General features: G+C 55.0%; 1 protein-coding gene across 1 annotated transcript in view; it reads left to right on the top strand.

Moving 5' to 3' along the window:
• The window catches only part of MAPK4 (mitogen-activated protein kinase 4), a 123,617-nt gene extending 111,283 nt beyond the window's left edge, over positions 1 to 12,334 (top strand). The window contains 5 exon segments of the mRNA XM_054694044.1: positions 3,500 to 3,644; positions 4,969 to 5,130; positions 8,268 to 8,469; positions 10,983 to 11,326; positions 11,329 to 12,334. Coding sequence (XP_054550019.1) covers positions 3,500 to 3,644; positions 4,969 to 5,130; positions 8,268 to 8,469; positions 10,983 to 11,326; positions 11,329 to 11,678 — 1,203 coding nt within the window. The 3' untranslated portion in view covers positions 11,679 to 12,334.
• Positions 12,335 to 13,323: the final 989 nt, after the last annotated feature.

The following is a 13,323-nucleotide window of genomic DNA, read 5'->3' as shown; positions in this document are numbered from 1 at the left end:
CCTGGTGGCTTTAGAGGGCTCTGTGGTGAAAGGCAGCTGAGCCTCCTGTTCAGACCCAAGGTGCTGCGTTGCACCGCCTGAAGCTGCGTCCCACTTACGCCATTTAAGCCTGTGTGACCCTGGAGGGGTTGCTAACCCTTGCTGTGCCTCCATTTCCTTACTGGAAAATTACTATAATGAGAATTCCTACCTCGCGGCGTTGTGAGGATGAAATGAGTTAATCAGCATAGGGTAGAGCAGTTTGAGTAGTCGGTGAGTGTGAGCCATCACCACAGGCACAGAATCCGGCTCCTTCTTTGGCTCTCCTCTGTGCCCAGAGCCTCCAAGAACAAGCTCAGTCCCCGTCCACCCGACAGCCTTGCAGTAGCCTGCAGGCAACTCTCAGAAGCCCAGTGCCCATGTTGTGCAGACTAAACGTGCCTGGCCTTTCCCTTTCTCTGTGACATGCCGTTGACGCCAGGACACGTGCAGCAGGAGGGTTCCTGGGGACTTGCACCTCCGCAAGATCACAGCATCTACACAATAGCCCCACTCCCGCCGAAGGCTGAATGTGTCACTTCTCCATAGCCCGCTTTCCTTTGCCCTTGACCTAATTCCTCCAACTTTGGGCAGGGGTGCATCTGGGCATCCTACTCCCTTCCAAGGACACATGCTGCCCAGGGGCCTTCCCAAGGCCTTCCTGAGCCCATGAACCCCTGTTGTCCAGAGAGCAGCAGCGTGTTTGCTGCCAGTCCAGCTTGCAAGCGTCTCCAGGCGGGAGTGACGAGGAGTGCAGAGCCTGCAATCACTTTGTTCCAGGCACACCCCACCCACTAGGAGGAATCAGCAGGGCTCCCCACAGATGCAGGCCTGCCCTGGACTAAGGAGAAAAGCAGAGAGGCAGGTGGCCCTTCCTAATCCCGGGCTCCCTACCACCCCTCCTTCCCCACTGGGCAACTCTCCAAACTCCTGTGTTCTTCCTGGGCTCCTCAAACTGGGAGCGGGTATAGGTACAAGCTCCTTCAAGATGAAGGTCAGAGGCCTCCAGGCCCATAAATTTGGGCAGTCTGCACTTTTCACAAGCACTTTCCCTGATTCTGCTGCAGGGGGTTCTTAGGGACCACTGACTCACAGCCCCTTCCCTTTGTATGCTCAGGCATCTCTCTGTCCCCTAAGCACAATCCTACCCCCCTGACTTCACTCACTCTGGCTTCCTAGCACCACCTCTACCTTGAATGTCCCCCAGTCCAGCTCTCTAAGGTGTCCCCTTCCATTAAGACCAACTCAGACCTCACCTCCATGAAGCCTTTGCCGACCCACCTCAGGACAAAATATCTCCCATCCACATTCTGTGCAAATTTCCCTGCCTGCTCCTGGCTGCTTACCGTCCACTGTGGCGCAAGGCATGACGGTGGAGGTCAGCAGCGGACATACTCTAGTATGGCTGTGGGCTGGACACCCTCCACCACTCCCAGCCTTGTGACCTTGGGCAAGCCACGTTACTGCCCTCGAAGAGCCTGCACACAAAGGCTGATGGAAGGATGCCTGAGTGGATTCATGGAAAGTGCGAACACAGGGCCCAGCACAGAGCAAACCCTGCATAAGTACTGATCGTAATCATCGTTGCGTAGTGAACATTTCATCTCTAACCTTGTTACTTGCTCTTTGAAGATCTTATCCATCCTCATTTTTGTCACATAGAGGAGACATGTGTTGGGCTTTGGGATACAAGCCAGATACTTCTGATCCAGACAGTGAGCCTGTCTGAGCCCCGCCAACCCTGGCCTAGAACAGCCATTTAGTGGGAGGCAAGAAACAACCCTTTCCACTCTGTCATCCCCCACCAAAACCCCCCGCACCAACACACCTCCACCAATGCCAATAACACAAGCACTAACACCACCGCATCCCCCAACACCCCCAACAACACTGACAATAACCACAATATCCCTACCAAGGCCACCATCACCGCACCCCCAACAACAACCCCCAGCAACACCCTTACCACCAACAACAACAACAGGAGCACAGGGCTACAGCTGACTGGACTTTAAATGTTGTCTGCATTTAAATTCACCCCATCCCTGCGAGGGTCCAGGAGCACATTGCCAGTAAAGGGTGAGTAGAAGGTTTATGGAGTCACACCTCCTCCCCAGCCTCCTGACTCCCAGACACAACCAACCAGACTCAGGATGGGCAGAGTCATGGAGAGGGCAGGCCGAATACAACTGGACCTCCCCGACCCCCAGGTGCCGGCCGCTGGAGCGGCCATGGGTGCCCCACTCTGGGGTGAGTCTGAACAAGGCTTCTCTGAGCTCCCTGGCAGAGAGCCGGGCTGAGTGTGGGCTCCCCTGCTCCCTCTGCAAAGAGAACACACAGAGCTTTCATTATACTTTCTTCCCTCTGCATTTGGGGTCCCCTAATAATCCTCTTCCTGGGGCAGCTGCTGCTAGATTATTTCCCAAACACCTTGGAAGCTTTCAAAGTTGGCTGTACCTGAATCTGAAAGGTAACAAAATGGGTTGGAGCAACGGCTGAACAAGGCCTGAAGGCGCCTACTATAAGGTCTAGACAGGAAACCATAGTAAATGCCTCCCAGGGGTGCCTCTGGACCCACCTGAATAGGAACACCACAGGACAGGGGGCAGCGGCACAGGGACACTCGGGGAGGGGCAACTCCACTCTCCTCTTGCGCAGAGTGTGGCCCCGGGGAGCTGCGGTGCCCGTGTCCTCAGAGCAGAGAGCCTTACACGGGGCCTGCCATCCTGCAGACAGCTTGCCCTGCCCATGCCCACTCACCCGCCCACCCCTCCCTGTCTACCTGATAGTCCGCCAACCTCACCCCAGCCTCCACCATATGCTACAGCAAGGGATTCCATCCCAGAGCACAAATCATTGAACAGTAGCTGGAATCAGCTAAAGCATTGATCTCCCAAAAAGAATCCTCCAGGCCAACCAAAGCTGTGTCCACTCTGTCATGACAACTGCTTCCCTGGACCCCTGACCTGCACTCATTAGGAAGCCGGGCTTACCTGTTCTTAGCACAGGCTCGGAGCCTGGCATCGAGCATTCATTCACCTCACCAGCACCGGCACAACTGGCTAGTTGCAAATGTACAGCTATTTCTGCAATGCGGTCACTGGATAAATGCAGGTCCAGTGTCTCGGCATTACTCTGTTGGTGGAGGTGGTGAGCTTGGGTTTGACTCCTAGTTACCCACCTTCTTACTACCGCCAGTGGAGTGGGAAAGCATTCCTTCAAAAATAGTGGATCCTTGAATCCTTTATCTCTTTCTATACAGAATTCCCAGACCTCATAAGATTCCCCCACCAGAGCCTTTGAGCTCCACAACCCTCTCTAGCCTCTCTAGCCAGACCGCTGTTATGCGCCTGCATGATCAACGGGTAAGGATGGACGGTGAAAGGGGTCCAGAAGGGGGCTCTGTCTCCACGTGAAGAGGCACGGGAGGGAGGCGCTCTGCAGATGGCTGCTCATCAGAACCAGGGGTTCTGTCTTCCAGGGTTATCTGTCTGAAGGCTTGGTAACAAAGTGGTACCGCTCACCGCGCCTGCTCCTGTCCCCTAACAACTACACCAAAGCCATCGACATGTGGGCCGCTGGCTGCATCCTGGCGGAGATGCTGACAGGCAGGATGCTCTTTGCAGGTGAGTGTCTGTCACGCCGTCCTCCTTCTCCGCTGATGTTCTGTGCAAGGGGAGGGCTGGGCGCAGAGACGCGTGCTAACCGCGAAGCGTGCTCGTCTTTCCCTCGAAATTACTCCTGTGCTTTCACAGCACCACTTGGAAGCCCTTTATTATCATCTCTTGGGAAGTACTTTATTACCATCTCTTGGAAAATACTGGCAAGGCTAAGAGTAGCCTTTGGAGCACAGAACCCGAAAATCAAGTCACCCCTTGCATTCCAACACATTCATCATTGCAAACGCCCACCCCACATTTTCAGCCTCTTCCTTCTCTCTCCCTGCCACTGGGGGCAGTTAGTCCTGTGCTCAGTTGGAAAGGGGACCTCTCAAGGGGCTCCCATAGTCCTGGAACGCCCCTCCAAGAGCCCAGTGCAGGGAGAGGTGAAAGGGACCTTGGTGAAAGGGACCCGGGGGACACGCTCTAAGGCTGGAACCCCGGGGGCACCAGAGGGAAGGGGAGAGCAGGCGGGGTAGCTGGGTGAGTCCGGGCACGTCTGGACGAAGGAGTGAGTCGGACGAGAACTTAACCTGGTCATGGCAGCTGCAAGGGAAGATGGAGGTAACGAGGCTGGGAAACCGCGGAGGTCAGCCTAACACAGCGGGGTGAGAGCGCTGCTTCCACCAGCCTCCGGCATGATACTTGGCAGGGAGAAGCCGCGCAGTGAAGGACTGTTGAGAATGAATGCGTGACTGAATGAATGACTGAATGAATGAATGAATGAATGAATGCCTCTCTCCACGCTGCGCTGCCACGCTGCTCCCGCAGACCTGGCATATCCGTCCTGCTGCCTCTGCCGGCAGGCGCACAGAGGCAGTGTGCTCAAGACACCCCAGACCCAACTTGTCCGTCCTGACTTTTCCCTCCTAATTGGAATCTTCCTAATTTGGAATCACAAAGGAAGGCTCTTCCTGCCCCTCAGAACACTTCCTTCCCAGCCTGGTAAAGAACGTGCAGAGGGCACATGGGAGAAGCGCTTGGAAAGTCTGAGTCTCAGGCTGTTCCCATTACTTTAGTGATCACTTTAATCTACGTCACGCTGGTCCAAGCCCGAGGCAGAGACACTGACAAAGCCAAGCCCCAGACATGGCAGGCAACCTGCCCACAGTCACACAGCGAGTGAGTGAAACCAGCAAACTGGTCCCCTGACTCCCAGCCCAGGGTGTCCCCACTCTGCTGTGTCTTTGTCTCGGTCACCCTTCCCAGGCCTCCTGATGCTACTGTCAGGCCTTCGCACACCCCAGTCACTTGGGCAACACACTAAACCATCTGGCGTCTGCCTTCCCAGGGGCTCACGAGCTGGAGCAGATGCAGCTCATCCTCGAGACCATCCCTGTGATCCGGGAGGAGGACAAGGACGAGCTGCTCAGGGTGATGCCGTCCTTCGTCAGCAGCACCTGGGAGGTGAAGAGGCCACTGCGCAAGCTGCTCCCCGAAGTGAACAGCGAAGGTACCCGAGCCTGCGAGGCAGGCCAGCACCCGGAGCTGGCCCTTGGCGTCACCTCGGCTGTGCGGGGGAGGGGCAGGAGAGCTCCGTAGGCCACCTCCTTTCAAAAGGACCAAGCACCAAGCGTCGTCCCTCAACTCATTTGCCCTGGTTACCGCCAGGCCTCTGGAGTCTGCCCATCAGAGAGCCCTCAGGGCGGTCCTTATTGGCCCCCATATTCTAGCCCCCAGTTTTGCTTCCTTTTCCCTATCATCTTCCTCCCTGTCCTCCTTTGCCTTCCTTTACTTTTTGGCCCTTGGCGGGCCTGGTGTAGATAGAGGATGGGAGGTTTATTGTGCAAAGCCAGACTCAGCTTCTGTGCCCAGTTCCACCTGGCTGGCCGTTTGGCTGTGAACACAGTTCCTGCCTTCCCTCTGCCTCAGTTTCCCTAACTATATGATGGGTGTAGTAACACATGTCATTGTGAGGAGTAAGTAAAACAGAACTAACCTTGGCCTGGGAGAGTTGCTCCTTCATCTTAGGTGGTATCTGCTCCCCAGGCCGCCTACCTCCCAGAAACTTCCTTAGGAAACAAATCCATGTGGTCAAATTTAGGTTCAGCCAAATTCTCGATGGCGCCAATAAGGTTTGTTATTTAAGAAAGAAGCAAGACATTTCTTTCTCGCTCATCTGACCATCCCAAAGCAGACAGTCACCTGACAAGGGTGGCCTGCTCTGCAAAGCTGTGTGGGGGCCAAGCCCCTTCAGTCTGTTCTGCCATCTTAGGGTGTTGTCCTCACCTCTGGAGGAAGGTGGGGGAGGAGCACAGGGCCCCTTGCCCTTAAGGTCATGAGCCAGAATTCGTGCATCTCTTTCTGCTCCCTGTTGGCCAGAACCTGGTCATGCACCCCCACCATGCTGCAGAGAGGCTGTGAAATGACCATTTATCCCAGGCCTTTGACCCCAGAACCCCTGGGCACCAGAGGAGTCCAGCTTGGAATCCACTGGGCCACAGGAAGGTGATGAGGTTACACAGAAGCCTCATTGTATTAGAAATGCCTTAAAAACAACCGAGGAGGTTGAGCCCAGAGAAAAGGACTTGGGGGTCGGGGGTGTAAGGTGATTTTATGAGTTAAAATAAAGCTAGTACTGTGGCAGAAAAACTTGGAATCTCCAGGCTTACCCCACTAGCAGTGTACTCACTCCTCAAGTCCCAACAAAATGGGGTAACCTGGGGGATCTGCCCTGGGCTCTGGGTGTCAGAGGGTCTGCCATCTTCAACACATAGCTTTCAGGGTCCCCCTGGGCACCAACTGGCAACCAAGCCAGGAGAAGAGAGCAGAGGCCCTTGCAGGAGGATTTTATGGGTCAGGCCTGGAAGTGGGGTACACACATCACTTCCACCCCCACTTCCACTGGCACCAGTCACACAGCCACATCTAAGTGCAAGAGAGGCTGGGGGATGTTGGTGCCAGCAGACAGGGGCTTGCAGGGACATGACAGCTGCCTGGGACATGACAGTGGCAATCATGGAGAAGGGAGAGCAGGCTAAGTGGGGGGCCCAGAGGGCAGAGCCCGGCTCGGGTGGAGGACATTCTTATCCTTATTGGGGTCAGGGCCCCTGGGTGTTGGCTGTTTCTGACTTCCAGTTTCACTGGGTCATTTCTTAATAATGACGATAATGCCGATGCTGCCCGCCAGTGTTTAGAGCGCTCATGCTCTCGTTCCCTTGTCAGCGGGTTCAGTATACTAGGTGGGGCTGATGGGGGGGCAGGGGCCAGGCCCGAGGAGGGAAAGGCTTGGCAGCCATGCAGAGCTCCCCCCGCACCAGAGTGCTCCCCAGTCCTGGGATCTGGGAGGCTGAAACTCTTTCAAGTCTGCAGCCCAGAAGCACCCTCTAAGCTCCCGGAGCTTTGGGGGATGATCAGAGTAACTCTACTCAACTGATCTTTCTGTCTAAGATTACGAAGCATCACCGTGTCCTCCTGGGAGGCACTAACCTTCAAAATCCATTGATTTCTTGAATCATTGATGAATTTTCCTGCAAAGAGGTCCAGGGCGGTGTGAGGAGCAAGGAAATGGTGCATGCTGGGTTTCACCCAGAGTCCCTCCGAGGAGAAAGTCAGCTGCATGGGGCTGTCCAGGATTAGTCAAGTCACGATTTAAAAGAGGAACCCCCAGTGCTGAGAAGTAATAAAAATCTCCAGGCTGGACCTTGCCCTGAGATAACCCAAGGCTGAGCTCAAAGGGTGCCCCCACCCCTCCTCAGGAAAAGGGCACCGTTACCTGTTGGCAGAACTGCTGTCCAGCTAGCACATATCCATAAAACCCGACTGCAGCTGAAGTCTTGACGTGCTTTCCTGCTGCTTAGCACAGAGCCACTGCCCAAGGCCTCCAGGTGTCCCTGCCCATCCCCAGGACCTAGCTGCCCAGGACTGCCCACTTAGCCACTAAGTGGTCACTGCCCCACACAGCAGGGGAGCACAGCCTGTTTGGTATTTTGAATAACAAGCCTGCCTGCCTTTGTTTGTCAAACTTTCGGGGACCAAGGATGGTAGGAGAGCCCTGGGCTGTCAGGCCCTGCCCCACACCCTCACCTCCGGGGGAGGGTCTCACTGAGTCTTCTTACTGCCAGCTCCTGGAAGGACAGATTCCCCTGCCCACCCCAGCAGCACTCAACTGATGACGAATGGGGGTGAGTGTGGAGACATCCCAGGTTCCCTCCCACCAAGTAGAACCACCTCTAGTGTTTGCCCCACACTGTCTCCTGGGGAACCCCAATGGACTGAACCCCAGGTACCCACAAGAGGAGCCAGCTCATTGGCACATTTTCTGGTGGCTTCTTCCCCACTCCCCTACCTGTGCTTCCTGGGGTCACTGCCACATAAACCACCTACACCCCAATCCTTGTTCTGGAGAAATCCAACCTACAGTAGAGTAACCCATAGCAACCTCTGGGCCTCTGCTCACTTGTGAAGTCAAGAGGCAGTCGCTGCTCTGCACTTGTCACTGGATTGCAGTGAGTGTTATGGGAGAGAAACGGCTATGACCCTTTGTCAGACAGAGAAGTACAAACACCTGGGAATGTCACTGTGCAGGGAGACGTGTTCTCAGCTTGGCAGGGGCAACAAATGACCTTCCTGTCTGCTCTGCTCCCACAGCCATTGACTTTCTGGAGAAAATCCTGACCTTTAACCCCATGGATCGTCTGACAGCCGAGATGGCGCTGCAGCACCCCTACATGAGCCCTTACTCCTGCCCCGAGGACGAGCCCACCTCGCAGCACCCCTTCCGCATTGAGGATGAGATTGACGACATCCTGCTGATGGCCGCCAACCAGAGCCAGCTCTCCAACTGGGACAGGTGTGGCTTCAGGGGCACCCAGCCCTGCCATCCAGAGCCCACATGCTTGTCCTTCCACTTCTGTGCTGCCTCAGATCCTCCATGCCCCTTCCCTCTGTCTCTGGGCACAATCCACAACTTAGCTCCCTGCCTGTCTCTCTCCTGTCCCCACGCACTCGCAGTATGACCAGCCATGTCTTGCACGTGTGGGTCCTTTGTGCAATCCAGCCTCCACCAGGCTTCCTCCCCACCTGAGTGTACTGAACACAGACTATACAATGCTGGAAAAACATTTAATGAGGACCTACTGCAGGAGTGCTGTTCTAGCAGGCTGGGAATTTGCCCTTGAAAAATAAACTGCAGCAATGCAAAGCAAGAAAACAATGCAGAATTTACCACAACACAATACTTTGCTATGATTCTCATCATTTGTACCTCCTGAGAGTGCTGTTAAAGGAGGAGCCATTATTAGTATCACTACTACTATTACTATTGCCACTCACATGAGGAAGCTACAGCTCAGAGAGGTTAGAGATGGGGCATTGAGTCACACAGCTAACACCCAGCCCATGTGGATCCTTCCCTGATCTGTATCCACATCACATACTGCTGAACAATCAAAACACTCATTTCTGCTAAACTGGGCTCAAGCCCAACAGTGTCCCTGGAAGTTACTACCAGTGGATCAGAGTTGGATGAAGATATGCTTTTTTAACAATATCCATGTAGGCACATAATTCGGTCCCTTCCTGCTTTGATGTTCTTAGATCAGACAGCTAAACATTTGGACAGCACCATCTGCTAATCCTTGGAGGGGAGGCTGATAGCTGCTCAGTTTAGAAATAGGAGTCAAGGACTTAGCAACTAGGGTTCTCAGGGGCATAAGTGGGAGCCCCGCTGTTGTGGGAATGTGACAGCTAGTTATATAAGTGGCAGATGAGCAATTTCTCCTTTTTTAGTCATATGACAGATGATGGGCTTCAGATTAATGAAGCACCAAAGGAGGAGGGCCAGTGCATTGTGGCTATTTTTGGACTGGTTTGTTGGTTTGTTGTCGATTGTGGTTATCAAGAGTTGTCAGCAAATAGAAATTAATGAAACTCTCTTCTGCTTCCTCCTTGCTCAGTCTGCCCTCGACTGTGGTCCCTGCAGCCTCTCCCCATCCATTCCACAGCATTTGGGGGTACAGAGCATTAGCTCAGCAAAGTCCATCCTGTGCTTACTAAGGCTGTGGCATAGGATTGGTGCCATGAAGAACCATGGCAGGGGTTCCTTGGTTGCTGCCCAGCAACTCTGACCACTTCCAAACCTGGCACAAGTCCACCCCTGCCCTTCCCCATCACACCTGCACAGGGAGGATGACAAGGGTGATGACAAACCTCTGTTGCTTTGGGCAAACTGCTCAACCCCTGAACACCAGTGTCCTCTTCTGTACTACAAACTCACACAATTGCTATCAAGGTGGTGTGTGGCATCCAAGGTTAAGTCTCAGCAGTTTCGAGGACCCTCATGGGAAGAGACAGAGTTCACCTCTTGGAGTGACCCCTGCTCTGGGAGGGCGGCAGTGCCCACCTTACAAACCACATTATGGAACTGCCGCTGGCCACCTGCCCCTTCACAGCCAAACCTGCCTGTCCTTGCTGTGTCAGTTTCCATGTGTGAGCACCGGGCCTGCTGTTCTGGGAACAGCTGACTGCTGCGCCTCTGTGCTCCCTGTGTCCCTGTCAGTGGTTCTGCAGGAAGCACATGGCACAGGACGGAGCGCTCACCCTGAGTTGACAGCTACCCGCTTGCCCTTCTTGCTCTTTGCTACCTGACTTCATCCTCTGAGGCTGCAGGACAGTTGATTGAAAGCAGAATTCCAAGGACCTCTGGTCTCTACTGAAGGGGTCATCTCCCTCCTGCCCAGACCTCAGGCCCCGACCTATTGAATCAGAATTGGGGGTGTGGGGCAGGCGTGGAATTTTATTTTTAACTCCCCCAGGTGATTCTAACCTGAGGCAGAGCTGAGAAGCATTCATTAGGGCCTTGCTCCTCAAAATGTGGGCTAAGGACCAGCGGCATCAACATCGCCTGCGAGCCTGTTACAAATGCAAAGTCCCACACCCCATCTCAGATCTCCTGGATCAAGATCTGCTTTTTAGTAAGATCCATATTGTAGCAAGACACCCCCACCCCCAGGTGATTTGTGTGTACATCAAAGTTTGAGGAGCTCTGCATAGGTGCGCCTTAGAAAGTAAGTTCCACCAGGGCAGAGATTTTGTTGCTTAGTTCATTGTTGTGTTGGGTGATGCCTAGAAAAGTGCTGGGCACATAGTAAGCGCACAAGAAACGTGTGTAGGGTATTGATTGAATGCTAAGAGACACAAGGGTTAATCCAAGCAGTCCCTGTTAATCCAAGGGTTAATCCAACCACCTGTCCCTGCACCTCCACCACCCCTTCTGGGTGGCAGACGGGGTGAGGGGGCTTAGCTCACTCTGCGAAGCCACTGGGCTTGGGAAATCCAATCTCCCTTACGTCTGTCCCCTTGCAGGTACCCGGTGAGCCTGTCGTCGGACCTAGAGTGGCGACCTGATCGGTGCCAGGACGTGAGCGAGGTGCAGCGCGACCCGCGCGCGGGCTCCGCGCCCCTGGCCGAGGACGTGCAGGTGGACCCGGGCAAGGACTCGCAGAGCAGCTCCGAGCGCTTCTTGGAGCAGTCACACTCGTCCATGGAGCGCGCCTTCGAGGCCGACTACGGGCGCTCCTGCGACTACAAGGTGGGGTCGCCCTCCTACCTGGACAAGCTGCTGTGGCGCGACAACAAGCCTCACCACTACTCGGAGCCCAAGCTCATCCTGGACCTGTCGCACTGGAAGCAGGCGGCCGGCGCGCCCCCAGCGCCGCGGTGGCGGCCGAGCCCGGCGCGCGCGAGGAGGAGCCGGCCAGCCTCTTCCTAGAGATCGCGCAGTGGGTCAAGAGCACGCAGGGCGGCCCGGAGCGCGCCAGCCCGCCCCCGGACGGCCCGGAGCACCGCCTGTCAGCCTCTCCGCCCGGCCGCCTGGCCCCCATCGACGGGGGCGCCAGCCCCCAGTTCGACCTGGACGTGTTCATCTCCCGCGCCCTGAAACTGTGCACCAAGCCCGAAGACCTGCCGGACAATAAACTGGGCGACCTCAACGGCGCGTGCATCACTGAGCACCCTGGCGATCTCGTGCAGACTGAGGCCTTTTCCAAAGAGAGGTGGTGAGGGTGGAGGGGGGCCGAGTGGAAGGCCTCCCGCGAAAAACCGGGCCTGACAGGAGGGGCCACCTGTCCCTGCACCTCCAGCACCCCTTCAGCCCTTCTCTGCTGCGTTGGCGCTAGCAGAAGACAGGAAGGATCCGAGGAGCGAGAGGAATGTCCATTTCTTAAACTGCCTTAATAACTAGCCTTTAACCTCTGGGAGAGGGTCTGAACAGGAGCCTAGTTGGGGATTGGTCACTTTCCCAGCAAAGAGGAGGTTCGTGATGGGTGGTGCCCAGGGAAGAAATGAGTGTTAGACTGCAGTGCCCTCCCTGCAGGGGTGTCTGGGTGCAGAGGAATCTTGCAGGCATAGTGTTGAAATGCCCTGGCCCACCCAGCCTCCACTGAGACATAAGGAAGTTCAGTGAGGGCCAGGGATGCAAATAAGACTCTTAATCAGGATGGGCCAGCCTTGAACTCTAGCCTCCGGGCCCCAAGGCACTGTCTGTCCACTACCTAAAGCCTTCCCCTGGTGGTTCTGGCACAACACTTGGTCTAAGAACGTTTCTTCCCCGTCCATTACCGTCTGACCCATTCGATGTCTTTCAGTTCAGAGCACTTGGAAACAGCCGGTTTCCTTCCCCCTAGTCACCAAGCCTGTTTCCCCCCCAAACCCCACCCTACCCCCCCCCTCCACCGGACTCCGGACTTCTTGGTTTCAGATCTGACCAGTTTGGGATCGTGGGTAAAACAGCTCATTCTCCCAGGCCCATGCGCATACCTCCTCCAGAATAATGCCCTATGCACTTTCCTGATGCCCCCACTGATGCAGACACAGCCTGCGTTCCCCAGGGGACGTTGTGCACTGGAGAGTTTGAAGACAGCAACCCCAAGAATGCCTTCAACCCGCCCCATCCCCACCCACAGCTCCTCTTCAAGCCCACCTCAGGAACACTCCCACAGGTGCTGCCACCGCAGAGCAAGTGTGTCAGAAGAGAAGATCTCCCCCTGGGACCCATCACATGCCACTGATGCCGCCCTGGCCCTTGACCGTCCATGTAGCCCTGGCCAGGAGCGGGCACTAAAGCAAAGCCTTGCAAGTGTGACCTAGGGACCAAGAATCCAGAAAGGTTGGAAGGTCTTGCGAAGTGGGGAGCCAATAGTGAGGGCCTTTAGGAATCAGACACCAGCATGGGGACCCCACAACAAAGGAGGGGACTCAGAGCAGCCATGCCCCTTCATAGTTTAGGCCAGTAGGAGCTTGAAGCATGCAAACCCAGAGGTGCCCTCACACTGCCTGGGGGTGGTGTGGGCGCCCAGCAGGCTCTCTGAAAGCAAAATCGAGTCCCCTGAAATACTTTGCCCTTTCTGCCACCTGTGTTAAGCTGTTCTCCCAACACCCCCAGAGGTCCTCCCAGAAAGTCAGTCCAGTTTGTAAGCAGGGGATTCGCCAGGCTTGGACCTGGGCTGTGTTCATCCTCACCTCAACAGCACCTTAAACCTAATCCGCTAACTAGGATTTGTACATTGAAACTTGCAACACATTAGAAACTTATTTAAAAACAAGTAATCACACTGACCAGTTTTTCAATGGAAAAATATGTAAATATAAAGCGTTTGGGGTTTTTTTAATTGAAGAAAAGGAAATATGTACCCCGCTCCTCATGTGC

This window comes from Talpa occidentalis, unplaced genomic scaffold, assembly GCF_014898055.3.
Source record: "Talpa occidentalis isolate TD23 unplaced genomic scaffold, MPIMG_talOcc4v2.1 talOcc4.13, whole genome shotgun sequence".
Taxonomy (NCBI): Eukaryota; Metazoa; Chordata; class Mammalia; order Eulipotyphla; family Talpidae; genus Talpa; species Talpa occidentalis.
Note: the sequence above shows the minus strand (reverse complement) of the source record. Positions and strands in the feature narration are given on the sequence as shown.